Source organism: Phaseolus vulgaris, chromosome 1, assembly GCF_000499845.2.
Source record: "Phaseolus vulgaris cultivar G19833 chromosome 1, P. vulgaris v2.0, whole genome shotgun sequence".
Taxonomy (NCBI): domain Eukaryota; kingdom Viridiplantae; phylum Streptophyta; class Magnoliopsida; order Fabales; family Fabaceae; genus Phaseolus; species Phaseolus vulgaris.
In genome coordinates this window covers 46,260,441-46,277,492 of record NC_023759.2, presented here as the reverse complement: position 1 = coordinate 46,277,492, position 17,052 = coordinate 46,260,441, and the positions used below count along the sequence as shown (strand labels likewise).

Genomic DNA, 17,052 nt, shown 5'->3' with positions numbered 1-17,052 from the left:
ACGTATCAATAAAATCAATCACTTTTAAATTTAAAATAATTATAAAATAAATTAATTTTTATGACTGAGTCGACTTAAGAAATATGTATTATTATGATGTAGGTAAGAGGTAATAACTAACTAGTTATAATATCAACTCTCATAATAATTAAGATAAGATGCCACTAAAAAAAACTCATGCAAACAAAATAAACATCATATAACTAAATGCATTTTTTTATGGACTAATTTGAATATTTGTTCATAAAAAAATAATATTAGGAAAAAAATCACATTAATAAAATAAATATTTATGTATTTACCAAAGTCAGAAGTTTTATTTTTTTTAAATTATATAAATATATTTTAATATTGTGATATGAATACTAATAACTTTTATAGTTTTTATTCCATAACATCTCAATAATCACCAAATGTAATACTCGTAATACACTTTCACAAGAAGTTATAGTATATTTATTTAAAATTTTATCATATTATAGTCTATCTCGAAAAATATCATTAAAAAATAATTTAATATTTTTTTTTAATATTTATAATGATTACTAATTAGTTGTTATGTGATAATGGTGAGATTAACGTATTGAAGTTTCAATTAACCTAATAGTATATATTTTAAATTTATTCTACCATTTGACATCTCGAATAATAAAAAGGGTTCTTAAATCAATGTTTTAACTTGAAAACATATTTTCTACCTCTTGTTCAAACGAGTATGGGGAACATCATTACTTATTAATGCACAATACTTAATTGAGTGTTAGAGTGTTATTGCAGGTACACATTGTCTCATTATTGAATACTAATAAATGAGAAGACCAAGACGGAACATAAGAGGACACCGAGAGCAATAGGATAAATGTGTAAGGAAGTGAGAGTGTGAGTCTAAAAGGATGAGTGCAATAAGATCACTACCAGAGATAACTAAAGAGAATCACGTAGACTCCACCATAACAATGCTAATGAGTTGCAAAAAGAGTTAGAAACTCTTAAGAGAAAGAACACCGAAAAAATAGATGCCTTGAAGGCCAAGAATGCTCGCATGAAGAAGGACATAGTTCCTCTTGACTTGAAAAACATTTGGTTAGACCACAAATACAATTTCAAAAAGTTTTACACATCCCACAAATACATCACACTCTACATAATCCATCAGAGAGAGTCATGCATCCATAACAAAATCTCAAACATACTCTACTAACATTTTACTTTAACTTTCTTATTAATATAGAACAAACACAAAAATGTTGCTAGTTCCAAAAAAGACAATGTTAATTACATTTATTAAGATATATCTGTCATCGACAATCACTTAAGGGAACACATCTCACCCCAAAAGCAAACATATAAAACTTAAAATAAAGTTGTTTTCTCATTCAGTTGCTAACAACAAAGAAAGCCAATCCTGTGGGCATCACGCCAATCATTTTAAGCAAAAACAACCTATATTTGTTTGTTTTGCATGTATGTCCAAAAAAGATTTGTAACTGTACACTTATTAGACCAACTCCAGTGAATATAATCGTCACACTCTAGCTAATCTTCAACTATTACATTTCATTTTTACCTCATTTTATTGTTCTCTTACATGCATATCTATCACTATAAATTTGCCTTATTGTTGTGACGTTGTCCTTATCGTGCTCTTTCATATTAAGTAATATGTTTGTTGACTTCACTAAACTATTAGTTATGTCAATAACCATGAAATGCTCATCCAATTTTAATTTAGTAGCATATGGGTGACCAATTAATGAATCACACAATTCATGGTTATGACCATCACATATTACTATCAACACCCAACCTATTGCATGACAAAATAGTTTGCTCCTAATTTAAAAGAACAATCACATTTTCTTGTACTAGTCACCATCATTTTCAAATTGTTTTTTTGTATTTTCTATACTTAGCACCATTTTTACAGCCTAACAACACACATGTCTTCCTTCCTTGTTATCCATTTGTTATGCTAGACCTAAATATGACAATTACAAAACCTAGTCAAAAAGAAACTTTACATATCTATTGAAGTAAGTCATCTCACATACCAAATACCTACACAAATACATTACATCTTAAGTATATGTGATGTCACATATTTTTTACACAAATCAATGCAATTACACTTACTTTATCTATTGTAAATGACCAAATACAATCTCCTCAAACCAATTCATTTTCATATGTCACAAAATTTATTATATTGAACTCGTCCATTTCAAATAAATTATCTACTTCATGGAACATTTTACTTCACCATTGGAATAACATTTTTATATTCAACAACCACTATTCAATATGCAACCTTCCAGTTAAAAACAAATATACAAAAAATTAAAAAATGTTAAAACTTGATAAAATGTGTATTTCAAAATCTAGAATCCGAAATACATATATATGTATTCTGAATTCTACTTTTAGAATACTAGAATACCAAAATGTATTCCGGAACATAGAACTCAAAATACGTATATGCATAATGGATTATATTTTAAAATATTATCAAGTTGGACATTCAAGAATTTGTAAAACAAAAACTGGAGACTCATTGAAATCATTCTGATAACTAGCAGCCATCACACTCACTATAAATTGTCCAAAGTTAAAAAATGGTCCAAACAAACATAACGCTACTCACATCTCACCATTTATTTTAAAAGGATAAAATTATCATTTAAAATTATATGAAGACACAAATATTAGAACCGGTTATGATTCTCCATGGATTAGAGAGTTTAAATACAATATACTAATGAAAATAGTTAGTTCTTACATACAAACATGTTTTGTATAATTGAGATAAATCTAAATATATATAAATAAATGGAAGTAGAACAAGATACTATTTTATTACATTATATATATATATATATATGTATATTAATATGAACCATGAAATCAATCTAATCACTCTTTTATTGGTATTCAATTTTAATAAATTTTAATTTGAACATCTATGATAAAATCATAATTTAATAATTAGATTGACAATTGTTTTTACAAATTATTAGTGTAACAAGATATAATTCAATATTTTTCTTAAAATAAATATCATAACTTTAACATAATGGAATTATTATAAGCCGAAAAGTTAATTAGATAGGGTAATCTAAATGTTCCCTTAAGATTATATCTTAAGTTCCAGCAAAATGAGGTTATTTTCCCATCCTCTTAATTTTTTTAAACCTAGTAATTTTGATTTATCATTTCTTTTATTACAAAATTATTTCATTAGTTATGATTCTGGCATTAAATACATTTAAAATGATATCCACATGAACTGTTATTGAGTTTTAGATTTAACTACTTAATTAATCGTTAATAGTTGTACTAACTTTACCTTTTACTTTTTATATTTAAAAACATCCACCTAATTCCTTATATTCCTACAGTCCAAATTCATAGGAAAAAAAATATAAACTAAAATTAACATATAAAGACTGAAGTTAAAATTTGTTCCACTTTAAACATTTTCACCGATTATGGATTTGCATTTTATTATAATTCTGGAATTTATCTGTAAAATATTTTAACTACAGCTCTAAATAAATATTTTATTTTAACCCTGACAAAAGAAAATTCCACATTTGTTATCTTTAACAATTATATTATTAAACACTGCCACGACTGCCAAAACCAAAATACACCCTTAATCTTTCACTAAACTATTTTCAATTCTATGCTTCAAATAACTTCCCAAGACACACCAAATGACACTCGCTATCAAACCAGAAGGATGAAATATTCAGAAATGTAGATGAATATAAAGCTATGTACATTATAAGAACAAGTTAGTTAAGTCAAAATTTAAAATTAAATGCCCAATACTAGCAACTGTTTAAAAAAAAAATACAGTAAGACTGACTAAGGGAAAAACAGGGAAAAAGATGAAGAAAGAGCTTCACCAAGGTCAGTTACAGATTTGGCCAGCTAAATGTAGGTCTATCTGGTATTTGCCTCAGTTGCTAAAACCTGCAACCACAGACTATGTTAGGTTGGCACCAAACCCTCACAAAGTGCAATAGGACTACTTATTTTACGATACCACATACAAGCCATAAAAATACCAGCACAATGTACAGAGCAAAAACCAGTAAGCAAGTATGAAAAGGGATATATTCCATAATGAGCTGATCCTTTGAGGGAGCCGAGTCTTACGTTAGGTAATCCATTACTCGAATGACTCGTACAATCCTATCTATAGTTCTGGTAATTAGTTCCTGTGCTACACGTGTGAAATGCCTAATCTTGATATAGATCCTTTCAATTAAAGTAAAATTTAAAGTGACTACAATCCAAGTTGTCCCTCTTAGCCATTTCAGAACAGTAAACTATACAAACTCAAAAGATCAGACTTAAGTATCACGGATTAACACACATAAGGATTTGTACGCTTATCACTTTAGGGTCCCTTTGATGATCAAGATACAGTAGGGATAAGATATAATAACTATCTTACCTTTGTGTAATATATTGTTCAGTGAACTGATAAGATGATTTTCTTATCCCATTGTCTGTCTTATATCATGTTAGTGCAATGTATTTTTTTATCCAAAGGAGAAGCTGAGTAAGAAAGTAGCAAGATAAGATATTCGACCTTCCTCCTACTCTCGCCCTACCTCTTCTTCATTACAACCACTATTATCATTACCACCCTTGGCATCACCCTATTCTCATTGTCATTGCCATAATTCTAACCATTGCCTTCATCACCTTTGTTATTGTCACCACCACCCCATATACATCATCTTAGCCACAATAACAACCATACCTTCCATCATTATTGTCAAAACTTTTGCTACCACTTTCACTATTGTCACAATCACTGTTACCAACGTTATAATTTGTCATCATAATAATTACCAATACACCATCACCACTTTAATCGCCGTCATTATTACTACCACCACTGTTATTATCACCACCACCATCATGTTATTATCATTTCCATTACTACAACTATTATTATTACCATAATCATCATCATTATTGTAGCAACCATCTCATTTGAATTTCTATCATTGTCATCACTATCATCATGGTTGTCACTAATTTCACAGTACTACGACATATTGTTATCTAGTTTTCATCATGGTACGCACAAAATTGAATACGATTAATATTTATTTTGCTCTTATCCTATCACTTTTTTATTGTGAGCATTAAACAAATCCTTAATGTTTAGTAACGAGATTTTACCTTTAAGTTAGAGAATTTATTTAAATTTTCCATCGTAATCATATGCAAATAGTTAACAGTTAACATAACATCTATTTAAATTTATCTATTTAAGCTAAAACCAAGTCTATATAAAAACTGGAACACTTTATATAGAAATTTCTCTAGCAGTACACATCAACAATTGTTTAGCAGCAACATGATCAATTGATCACAATGGTAAAATACCTGAATATTCTGCATGAATGCAGCAATCAGCTTGCCCTGTCTTTAACTTGAATCTATATAATTTTTATTTACATCCACTGCATCCCTTCAGAAAAAAAGAAGAAATGTAATGCGATCAAGAGTTAGGGATGTCTTGGCAATCACTAGGCTAGCAAACAAAACGAATTTTTCAAGACATGGGCATCTGTATACCTCTAAGTTGACATCCATTTGCAGTAAATTGCCTGCCACAAAAAAAAAAAAAATCTTCCTGTACATCTCTCCTTTTTCATTTTCTGCTTGGCCTCTATCAACAAAATGAGTAAAGAATATTGTTCTGCCCCTAATCCCGACATTGTACAAGACAACCTGCACGAGACAAGATTCGAATCAGGTAAATAATGGCCATTGGGAAATGAAAAAAGGCTTCAGGAACAGAACATGAATGTCCTCGTATTAAGAAAAAATGCTCACTTTAGTTTGGCTCTCTTTGACTTTACTTTCCGGGAAGAGATTGGAAAGGGGAAGAAAATGCAGAACCACTAGTAGAAGCATGATTGCAGTAATACAAAATCCACAACTTCCTCTCCCCAGCAGTTACAACTTTACACATGTACAGATTGACAAAATAGTAAACCCTCCGGAATGAGGAAAGGACACAAGAGAGCAATTAGTTTCAAACTTCTAAGTCTATGCATATCATCAATTTATAATCTGGAAGTAGCATCATTCCACATATCAATGTAGAGCTCAGAATCTGCATTACAGAACCTTGCTTCTAAGGAAGGGCCTCCACATTGTTTCAAGGATTGCAAAGATTTTATGCTTGTAAACAACAGAGCGCAACCGAATTCCTGACTGTAAATTGAGACTTCCATTTCACTGTCTACGGCAGCCATATGTATATAGAGACAGTACTAGCTTCACCTGTTGGCAAGATTGAATCAAGATCCAACAAAATAAACCTTGCCCTTCATAACTTCAGACTTTTTTTGTCAGAGTGGAGATTTTATACATGACCAAGAAATACATGTTCATAACTGACTAGAATCATCTTCTCAATTAAACGGATCCTTTAACGATTAATGGCCTCCGCAGCAATCCGTACCAAACGAAGTAACCCCTCCACATCTTGAAAGCTAAAATCAAGAGCCTTCTTGATAGAGGAGATACCATCTGTATTCTTGCCCACACCAGGGCTTGAATTAGCAGCTGCAAAAGCATTCCGTGATTTCCTTGACGCTTCCATGGCAAAATTAACATCCTGAGCCTGCAATTGATACATGCCTTTAGTTCCAAAATATCACAAACAAACTAAATAAGACACAATCAACAAAGTATTTTAGCTAGCATTTTAGTTGTTAGTGTGGGCTTCATGGCTGTAATAACTTTTGCAAACACTAAAATCACAATCCAGGTCAGAAGACCATATGATCTTATTTATGGCATGCCCTAGCTGTCTGAAGTAGGAATAGAATTGGAATCAAATAGATTGTATTGATTGCATGTTGGATACCAGATTTTTTATTAGCATAAACTTTACCTCCTAACTAGGAACCATATTTCACAGCTCGGGTGAAAGCATTGCCTAATATGACAACCACCAAATTCACACTGTCAACCGTTCAAAGGCATTCAGAATTTCAATTATTCTACGTAAAATTTATGTGTGCCTTCTTCTTAACTATGATTTCCTGTAAGTTTTTTAAGGCAATCAATGTGAGGAAGGGAGAGACTTTTGCCAAGATCATACTTCTGTGAAGAAGAACTATATACTCACAAAACCAAGCAATCGCACAAAATTTGGACGATGTCGTGCAGCAATAACATGGTTTCCAGCTACTTGGGGCGAATTGACACTCTTAGATATGGTGACAACCTTGTCAGCAGCTGTAGAGTTGTTAACATTGTCAACATCAGAGGCAGATGATGATGGAGACTCGCCTGACAAATGAAACGAGGTCCAAAACAAAAGGAGAGAGATCAGAGATTAATCTACTAAAATTTCATCACTATGATGTCAAAGGCACTCTTGAGAAAGAGAATCAGTAGTTCATTAACATGATGAAAGGAAAATAAAATTTAGAAGACTTGTCTGTATCCACAAAATTAGCCATGTCCAACTTCTTCCCTTTTTTTTCTTCTTCTCTTTTCCCTTCTATCATTCATGCATTAAGGGTGCATTTAGTAAACAAAATAATTATTATAAGAAGTTAAGAACTCATCCTATGAGAGCTTATCAGTAAATTGACTTTGAAGCTTACTGGATTTTGCTTAAAAGAGCTTAATTTGATAAGTTTCTCCATGAAACTTGAAAAACACAAAAAAACAGCTTATAATGTCATAAGCCCTCCTCATAAAGTCCAAATAAGCTCTACCAAACATACCTCCCTACCCCCACCCCAAAATTACAAACCACCAAAGAGGACACGTATCCATGATCACGTCATACAACGTTAGTCAAATGGATAATGTTCAGATAATCTATTATAATGAATGAGACATGACATGATACTTTTTCACAAAACTATCAGAATATTTTTCTCTTATTTACCAAAGCATCAAAATGGAGATGGGATTTGGTATGATATAGGACAAATCCAAAGAAACTGAGGACTTATAAAAAAAATTGCATCAAGCGGATGCAGTGAAAATCAAGTAACAAAATTCATTACCAAGAGGAATCATTTGCAGTGTATTGTGCAACTCATGCCGATCTCTGCTTGCACTAGTGTGTGAAGAATATACTACCCTCATATATGCTACCTCCATGCATTTGTAGGCAAGTGCAGCTGAAGCCATGTCTTTTGATTTCTCATATTCATGAGCACAAAACCTATTAAAAAAATATATTGGATGATGGCTTTATAAAAAAATCCAATTATTTAAGGCTATGATATACAACATAAAATCAACTGAAAGATATAATTATGCCATGTACAGTGATGAGGTTATGGCATTATAAAAAAAATCCAATTATTTAAGGCTATGATATACAACATAAATCAACTGAAAGATATAATTATGCCAGGTACAGTAATGAGGTTTGAAGGCATGCTTGCAACCTAATAGAACAATAGATAAAGGAAAGAATATTTACACAGGTACTTTAAACAAAATATGATTTTTAAAACATACATAACCATGCTTATAAAGAAAATTGTTGACTTACTCGCACAATTTTGCAGTGCTACTATACATTTGCTTTGATTGAATCATCTCACTGTGTTTAGCATTATCACTGTTGCCAGATTCTAACAGAGAGGCTCCATGAAGAAATTTGAGGGCTGCCTGGAAGTAAAGACTAGTGCTTTCACCAGATCCAGAATTCTGTATGATAAAACCCAAAATTAGTAAAATAGCATCAAGAAGAGAAAAAGCATAATAGTTTAAAAGAGACAATGTAAAAACCTTAAGACGATCAGCCAGATGCTTAAGATCTTTAGCTTCTTTCACAGCATTGTTGGCAGCATGGCTGTAAGAATCCCTTCTAACTGGACTAGGGGCATCAAGCTCCTTCGACTTGTGACCATTAAGTATGGGATTTCTCGAACCAGTTTGCTGATTTCCATTTTGATGGTCGGTCTTTTTCAATTGCTTTTTTGGCAGCTTTGACGCATCATCGACTTTGGAAGGACCAACTTCGACATCTCCATTTCCTTTAAGTAAACCAACTGGTCGTGATGACAACAGCTTCCCTTTTCCATGTACTTCTTGATCAGTTCTTTCCAACAGAGACTTCTTTGTGGATCTATCAGAGTCTGGCAACTGAGTCTGAGATGGAGCTTGAAATGCATCCTGTTTGCAAAGGGCATCCATACTAACATCTTGAAAGTCATGACCTCGAATTAAGTGATTCTCTTTTTTCCTAGTCTCATTTTTCTCTGTATAATCTTTCTTGACAGGATGTATATTCTCACTTTGGTCAGGCTTGATCCCGAACTTCTCCTGCAACTTATTTTTTCCATCCTTATGTTTTGCCTCACCTAGAGGAGACTGGTTTTTCAGTTGACTTGAAGAACTAGCATTCTTGACCTTGACCTTATCTACATGGGACTCTGACTTACAGCCGTCATTGTTGTCCTCGAAACCAGATTCCATGCCATTCTTCCTTGTATGAGACATATTAGCATAAGAAACATCAGTTTTGTCTTCACCTGGATGTTTAATCTGCTCTTTGCCTGCATAGGTCCCATCGGGGATTATGGTGTCAACACCACCATTTGTACAATAGCCGATTGTTTCAGCTTTAATCTTAGTATCGGACATGTAATTAACACCTTTGTCCTGAAAATCTGGCCTGTTCGCAACGGTTAAAGATTTCTCCTTCCTGGCTGTTCCAGATCGATCAATCCCACCATCATTATCACGATTTGAGCATCTTCTTGGACTATCTACAACAGCAATCTCATGCGAATCATCTTTCCCAGTAATTTCCTTGTTTGAAAACTTATCAGCATTTGAAATTCGAATAGGTGATGAAGACACCGATTCCACAGGTGAGCCCTTCGCTTCTTGGAAGCTGGCTTTGGTTTTGTGAGAGCCAGAAACCTTGGAAGAGCTTGAAGTGGCAGCAACTGAAACCTGTAAAGACCCCAAGTCCCTTTTAGAACAGTCCATGCCATCCAAGCTCCGATGTGACAGACTGCTCTCAGGGTTTTGCTTGAATTTTTGGTTTTTTGCATGACTAACTTTTTTGTCAGTCCTACCACTGCCTTTACTGGTACTTGATTCTTTGCCTCCAGATTTTGAACTTTTTGCCTTCTTTTCCTTCCTTGAATCACTGAAATCATGCTCAGAAGTTTTGCTCTCCTGTATGCGAGGATTTCCTGGGCTGTAAGTTATAGCATCTTGATATCCCTTAAGTTTCCTCTTTTTCACACTACCAATTGAATCACAATTCCCCAGATCAAGAGATCCCTCATCCAACGAACCATGACCTTTATCTTTTGTGTTTTCAGCGGAAACTGGAATCTTGTCTTTTCTTGATTTGGAGTCCCTTGAAGAGGAGTGGGCTTTCTGTCTTGGTCGATCTTTGCCAACTGAAGTAGTTGGAAAAGTGCTATTTGAACTTTGAACACCCACCTTCCTAGTAGTCCCACTCTGTTCTACAGTCCACTCTTCATTGGTAGAGTGAGCCTTGTGACTCTTAGATTTCTTGGATGGCCTAGAAAAATCTTCATCATGATCCCTCCTGCTTTTGACCTTCATATTCTTTGTATCACCTGAGAACAAAATTCAAGAAATGAAGATAACTGAGAAATTTAACAAGTCTTTGAACATCAACACTTCAGTTAATACTGAGCAGACAAAAACAAAGAATGTGCAGTTTGAGTTACCTATATCAGAACTGCGCTCAAGCGTCCTACGCTTATTTTTGTGTTTCTCTGTTGGAACATCAGCCTCACTCATGACAGGAGATTTGTTCACATCATTTAAACTCCTACTTTTCACTGCAGACAACACGTTTTTCTTGAAAGGATATGATGATTGAGAAAAGTTGTCTTTATTTATAGGATTTGGTATCTCCTTCACAAACTTTTTCTTCCCCCGAGGAACTGCATGCACATCATTATTTAGCTGTTGTTGGTCAGGATGCTGGGATGTTGCCATGGCTCCTCCCACCATAACACTGCCAGAGACATTCTGCAGGCTGCTTTGACCGTCAAAAGGAGGTGCTTGGTATAATGCAATAAGTGCTTTAGTGGTTTCATCCTCACTAAAGCTACATCGATTCATGTCCGGCCTGCATATTATGCATGAAATGTTAATTATCCATTATAATCATGTAAGTAGTTTTCATATAGTTTAACTAACAATTTAGTTTCCCTAATACTTTTTTATGGAGGGAAGATGTTTGAGGTGCAACTACTGGGTATGGGAGGATAGGTGGGCCGGATGGATTATCAAACCTCCAAAAATCAAGACCACACCCCAATCTTAAAAGATCTGGGTTAGTTCCAATTGACAAGCTCGCTAATATGAGGCCCTGTTTGGAGAAACTTAAAATGAATCCAACTTCTACATAAGTTAAAATCAACTTGTGCCCTTCAACTTTTGGATAAGTTAATTGAGAGATTTTCTATAAAAGCTAATGTGGAGAAGTATTTTACCTTCTTATTTTATTCTCCTATAAGTGCTAGTGGAAAAGTTTGTCCATACAAAGCATTAATACTTTAATTATGGACAATAAAAGATTTAGCCAATGAAACAGAACTTACAGCCAATTAAGCATACTACACAGCCACTTTTCAGGTAGGTGATCAGGATTTGTTCCAACAGGAAGAAGACGCCATTGATGACAACTCTCACACATCACCCAATTATCATCTGACTCAACAGGAGGTATCATTACAGGAATCCCTTTACCATTCTCTACAGCAGTTCCATTTGCATTTCCAGTGCACCAAATATTTGAGGCTGTTTTAGAGTACATTTCATCTGTTAACAGCTTATCAACTTTCTTAGCACCTGGTCTCTCCTTTGCTCCACGACTAGTTGTAGGTGCACTCCTCCCAACCAACTGAGATTCCTTCAGTTTTTCTTCAAAAGGGGTCTCCAGTGCATCCATTTTGTCCTCCTCGTCTTCCAATTCTCCAAAGAAATCTCTATATGTATCTCTAGTCTTTCCTAGACTCTTTTGTACTCTAACATCTTCAGTCTCATTTTTTGATGCAGAACTGTCATCGGAACTCCTTTTTGTTTTAGGAACCGAAGAGGATCCAATCTTCAAGTTTTCTTTTTCCTTCTCCATAACCATGGTGTCATGACTTCCCTTTGTCTTCTTCTTAGCAACCAGAAAGGGATGTTCTGTCACAACAGGTAATGCCATACTGTCTTGTTCACATAGGCTACCTCTCTGATTGGCCTTCTTAGGAGGCTCTTCAGTGTTTGATGTTGTCCTAACTTTAGAAACATTAGATTCAGCTATTATTGAGTGGCAATTATAATCCCCATGAGAATTTTCTTTCACTATATAGTCATCAAAAGGAACCTTATCGCCCATAACTTTTCTTCTTGAGCTTCCCTTCCCCCTCTCAGCAAAACCATTCACCTCAGTAGATGTTGGCTCCGGCCATTCCTTTTGTCCCTGAACAGAGAAGGTTTTCTCCCTCTCCGTAACTTTGTGGGCTTCCTTCAAAGAATCACATGGCCCATCATCAACCCTAACCAAGTCATCACTGAAAGAATATGAACTGGATAAAAGTGGAAGCTTCATAGTGTTTGAAACTAGCTCCTCCATAGTAGATGCATCTGTACTTTGTTCCTTTCTTGACAACACTCCAGTCTCAATCTGAGCATTCTTCTTTGTAGAACCCTTGACTTCCATTGAGGATTCACAACCCTCCAGAGATTTCATTTTCCTCCCACTCCCCCCTGAGAATTTTCTATCTCCTTTCACATTATTAGATTCATTTAGTGATATGTCAAAACTTTCTGCATCATCCAGATGAACAAGACCAGGGATGCTATCTCTGGCACGCATTTCCTTTATAGTTAATTCGATGATACCTTCAGAAAGTGGTGACAATAGCTGAGGGAGGTCGGTCATAATCTGTTCCAAGACACCATAAAATATTCAACTAAACTCATCAACATCAATATGAATAGAATAAAGAATAATCAAAAATGCCAAAAGATAATATACCTGAAGGATAATGGTTGGAGATTCAAAAGGAGCTTCCTGAGGACCACGAGAAATCCCCTCACTTTCTGAGGGGCTGTCATCTAGTGATGATGATGGTGACACATCCAGACCAATTTCACTGTATATTGCAGCATTTTTCCGTGTTGACAAATTATCTGGACCCATTTTGATTCGAACCTTCAGTGTCTTCTGGTCCGATGTGCTAGTAATTTTCTTGTTTAGAGACTCATGCTTAGAAGTGGATGTATCAACATTAGTGGTTATCAAGTATTTTTCTTGATGGGTTCCATCATTTAAATAGAGACCCTTGTTTGCAGCTATCCCCGAAGAGTTACCAGAACCTGTGCCAAGTCTTGATGACTGAGTTCCAGTCGAACATTGTACAGCATCGCCCTGCCCACCCTGCAAGGTACCATGTAAATTGAAATAAGTTGAAAGTGAAAAATAATACAAAGTCAAGTCATAAAACCTTAAATACAGTAATCAATTTAGTTAAAATGAAATGTATCACAGTCACATAATGATATGCCCATGTGACATAAGAAATTTACCTCTGGCAGCAAATTATTCGGAGATTTGGGTGTATTTTGACTATGATTTTTTTGTGGAGTCCTTGGATGAGACCAAACAGGAGATCGCTGATAGGTGGGCAAAAATGATCCATAACCACCAAATTTTGCCCCTGAAATGATCAATTGTTTCTCAATATCATTCCAGTAACTATTTAATGTTTAATCCTACATTGGACGAGTCTTGATTCTAACAAGACTTACCAAGATTCTCAGCAGACACCCCACCCTCAAAATCCTTCTGAAAGTGTCCCAGAACATCTTGAATTTTTTCATCCTTTGGGAAAGAAAAATTGAAATGTAAAATTCGATAGAAAAGAAAGAACAGTTATCAAAACCGGAACAGGACTAAATCTAACTGACAATGTGCAATGGATGTGGACATATTCATGACATGGAAACAAACAGCATTTTATATGAAATAACGGAAAGTTTCTAAATGTACCCAGTAGCCATCTCACCGTTGCCTCGATTTTCGATTTTCAAACTGCGTTCCTTAAATACACAACTTCCATTTTACGAGTTTTATGACCGAGAAACGGTAAAACACGTATTTCATGTTGTCTTGTAGTTATGAATGAGAACACAGACAAAAATAATTCTTCCATGTCTTTGGCGCGTGGTGGATGATACTATATACAAGTCTATCCAATGGGAAAGGGCATTCCTAAACTATAAACATCAATTTACGAACAAAAGCACATGAATAACTGAACATTTAATTCTTCATGAAAGGAAAAGGGCCAAAAAATCAAACAAGAAGCCTTAAAAAGGAAAAGAAATCCTTTACGTCACCAATCTGATTCAAACAACATTTCCACAGGCAGATCGAGCAGATTGATAAAAAAAAATCCTCAACAATCCAATGCATCAAGTTGACATCACAAAGACCACAAAAATTCAAAATCTCCAATAACACTCTCTATGCTAAACACATGTCAAACCTATTCAACTCACAGCAAAGCACAATTCAGCAGTGCACACCCCACAACTAAACAACTTAAGCCAACCGCGGAAACGAAATTCAGGTCACGGATCTAACAAGGTAAAACAAGTGAACAGCTATAATTCCATACTTTAAAACCTGCAAACTATACTTGGAATACCAGAGCAAGCAAAATCAAGTTAAAGGGGCCTTACAATGTAAGAGAGGGCAACATCGGGATCAACGGTGGCATCATAATCCTCATGGTTCTGAAAGGAGCAGGCCTCACCCTCTTCGAGCTCAGACTCCATCATCTCTCTCCTCCCAGCACCCAGCCCTAACCCTAACCCTAAACCCAGCCCCTTTATTGCATCCCTACCTCCTGCAGAAATCATCCAAAAAAATACCAAAAAATACAAAAATCAAACCCTTCAACTTAAACCTCCGCATTGAGAACCCTCCGTCCCTATCAAAGTCCCACTTCCTCTTCGATCCATTCCTCGGAATCAAAATCCCACCCAAACGAATCAACCCCGCCGGTAATTGAAAAATTCTACACGATCGCGGGCTCGCGTAGAAATCACAGCCTCAAAATTCACGAAAATTATTGCAAATTTCTTAGCAAAACCTGCGCCAATCGAAAAATCAATAAACCCGTGTTCGATTATTTGAAACGTTGAATCTTAGCTGGGATCGATCAACACAGAGTTTCTCTCTCTCTCTCTCTCTCTCTCTCTCCCTCTCACCGTGTCTCTGTTTTTGGTGAATACAGCAGCCGCGTTTTTTTTTCTTATTTTTCTTATTTTCTTAAATCCTTTTTTTTATTTTTCGTTATAAACAATATTTTAATCCCACGGTGGGATAGAGAGAGAAACTAGTTGATAAGGGAAAAAAAAAAGTGCGAAAGAAACCATTTTACCCTTTCGCTACCTCGTTTTTATGTTTCCGCTTCAAACCCTCCAACTCTGTCCAAAACTACACTACTAACAAACCAAACGCAACACCCGGCGCGTGCTCATACTTCCCCTTTTTTTATTTCATTTCTCTTACTTAGATAAACACATTTTTAAGGGCAATCTTGCTTTTTAGCTGAGTTGGATATTCAATTTTAATTCGAAATTACTAAATAAATTAAATTAACTTCGCGAGTTAAAATAATCACGTTTTATATTGGATTCTATTTTAAGAAATTTGGTGATCTTTGACCGTGGTGGACAGTTCAGATAATGAAGCCAAAGATTCCACATTCTCAGTGTCTACTTTTCAACATTTTACTACCTGTTATATTAATGATCGCGTGCGTTTTCTCTTTAAAGGGCATTAATGCGAATTTGACGGCGTGAAAAGAATGAGTGAGTTTATGAATGAGTACCGTACATTCACGAAAAACATTTGATAGTTGTGGAAATGCTATCTCTAAAAATATGAACACGCCAAAAGTATAGATTGGGTCATGTTTTGGTTCGTTTTGGGTTGGTTAATTTTGTGCAGTGTCGCATGCAATGACAGAACATATATAGGTTTGAGAAGAGCCATAAATGAGACTAACAAGGAAAAGGATAAAGACATGTCATGCTAATGTTGGCGTTTGGAGTACGTGATCAATTTGCTCAAAAATGTTGGGTCTCTTCCCAGTAATTTTTCTCCTTTTGAATGTTCCCAATTCTTTCAGTATCTGTTCATAAACTTGTTCTTTTGTTCTTGCATTTACAGAATCATTTACTGGTGGTGTAGTTTGGTTTTATTTTTATTCCATTCAAAACCTATTTACTAGTTATGACAACGTACCCTTCAAAGTTACTCCAGACCAACCTGCTTTCTTAATTGGAAAGTGTTTGCCCTTATTGATGGAGATAACAGAATGGAATGCTGTTTTGTTGTGTGTAGAGATTATGCACATCACACGTCAAGCAACAAATTCATCAGTTTTTAATTATTATTTGTTGTTAACAAAAACTAACCAACTGTTCAAGTTTGTCCATTGTTGAAGAAATCTTCACCTTGTAAGTTTAAGGACAAAGAAAAGACATGGACAGGGTATGGTTTAACTGCCCAACTTTTCAAAGGATTCTTAACAAGTTTTTTCTGATGGAGACAGAAAAAATAGTGGTTGGTTCCATAAAGGTAAATTCCATTAATGTGTCTCTGCTTGAGTTCAATAATTAGTAATAACTCCAGTTTCATAACAAAGTTCAATAATTAAAAAATATAACAGGGATGATTCTCATTTTGACAATTTTTTTTTTTTGCATAATTTACACAAACATTTCATGATTATTTGTAAGTTTTATTATTCTCCCTATAATTTTTTTGAAAAATTACAGGTTTATTAGTACAGTAGTGAAGTGAAAGGTTATGGTTTTTTGTGTTGTTATTTGAGTAGAACAATTATTGTGATTTTGTTGTGCTAAGTGTTAGGTTGAATGGACACTGAAGCTGTCAAGCATGCCAGCACTTGGGCACTGAAAGTTCTCCATGCCCAATTGTTGGTGAAATAAAATAACATTATCTCAACTTCATTG

The 17,052-nt window shown here is 34.7% G+C and overlaps 1 protein-coding gene and 1 pseudogene across 2 annotated transcripts; one reads left to right on the top strand and one right to left on the bottom strand.

Annotated features, from left to right (window-relative positions):
- Positions 1 to 3,745: 3,745 nt before the first annotated feature.
- On the bottom strand, positions 3,746 to 15,442 carry LOC137814709 (cysteine-tryptophan domain-containing zinc finger protein 3-like). Of its 2 annotated transcripts, none has more exons than XM_068617590.1 (14): positions 14,746 to 15,442; positions 13,810 to 13,882; positions 13,588 to 13,718; positions 13,037 to 13,438; positions 11,610 to 12,943; positions 10,728 to 11,134; positions 8,800 to 10,613; positions 8,561 to 8,718; positions 8,064 to 8,224; positions 6,932 to 7,332; positions 5,863 to 6,658; positions 5,602 to 5,757; positions 5,410 to 5,494; positions 3,746 to 3,975 (listed from the first exon to the last, which is right to left on the bottom strand). In XM_068617590.1, exons 1-10 carry the CDS (start codon positions 14,923 to 14,925, stop codon positions 7,157 to 7,159), a joined length of 4,836 nt encoding a protein of 1,611 aa, XP_068473691.1. In that variant the 5' UTR covers positions 14,926 to 15,442; the 3' UTR covers positions 3,746 to 3,975; positions 5,410 to 5,494; positions 5,602 to 5,757; positions 5,863 to 6,658; positions 6,932 to 7,156. The 2 variants fall into 2 exon arrangements, with proteins under 2 accessions (XP_068473691.1, XP_068473690.1); XM_068617589.1 differs by having other exon boundaries at positions 7,169 to 7,332.
- Positions 5,629 to 6,037, top strand: LOC137816089 (uncharacterized; annotated as a pseudogene).
- Positions 15,443 to 17,052: the final 1,610 nt, after the last annotated feature.

Bases quoted from the DNA above. Each gene is read 5' to 3' on its own strand.
- LOC137814709 (XM_068617589.1), bottom strand. From the start codon at position 14,925: ATGATTTCTGCAGGAGGTAGGGATGCAATAAAGGGGCTGGGTTTAGGG. The intron at 13,719-13,809 runs GTAAGTCTTGTT...TGATCATTTCAG, and splicing joins GGTGTCTGCTGAGAATCTTG to GGGCAAAATTTGGTGGTTAT. The intron at 13,439-13,587 runs GTAAATTTCTTA...GGTACCTTGCAG, and splicing joins CGAATAATTTGCTGCCAGAG to GGTGGGCAGGGCGATGCTGT.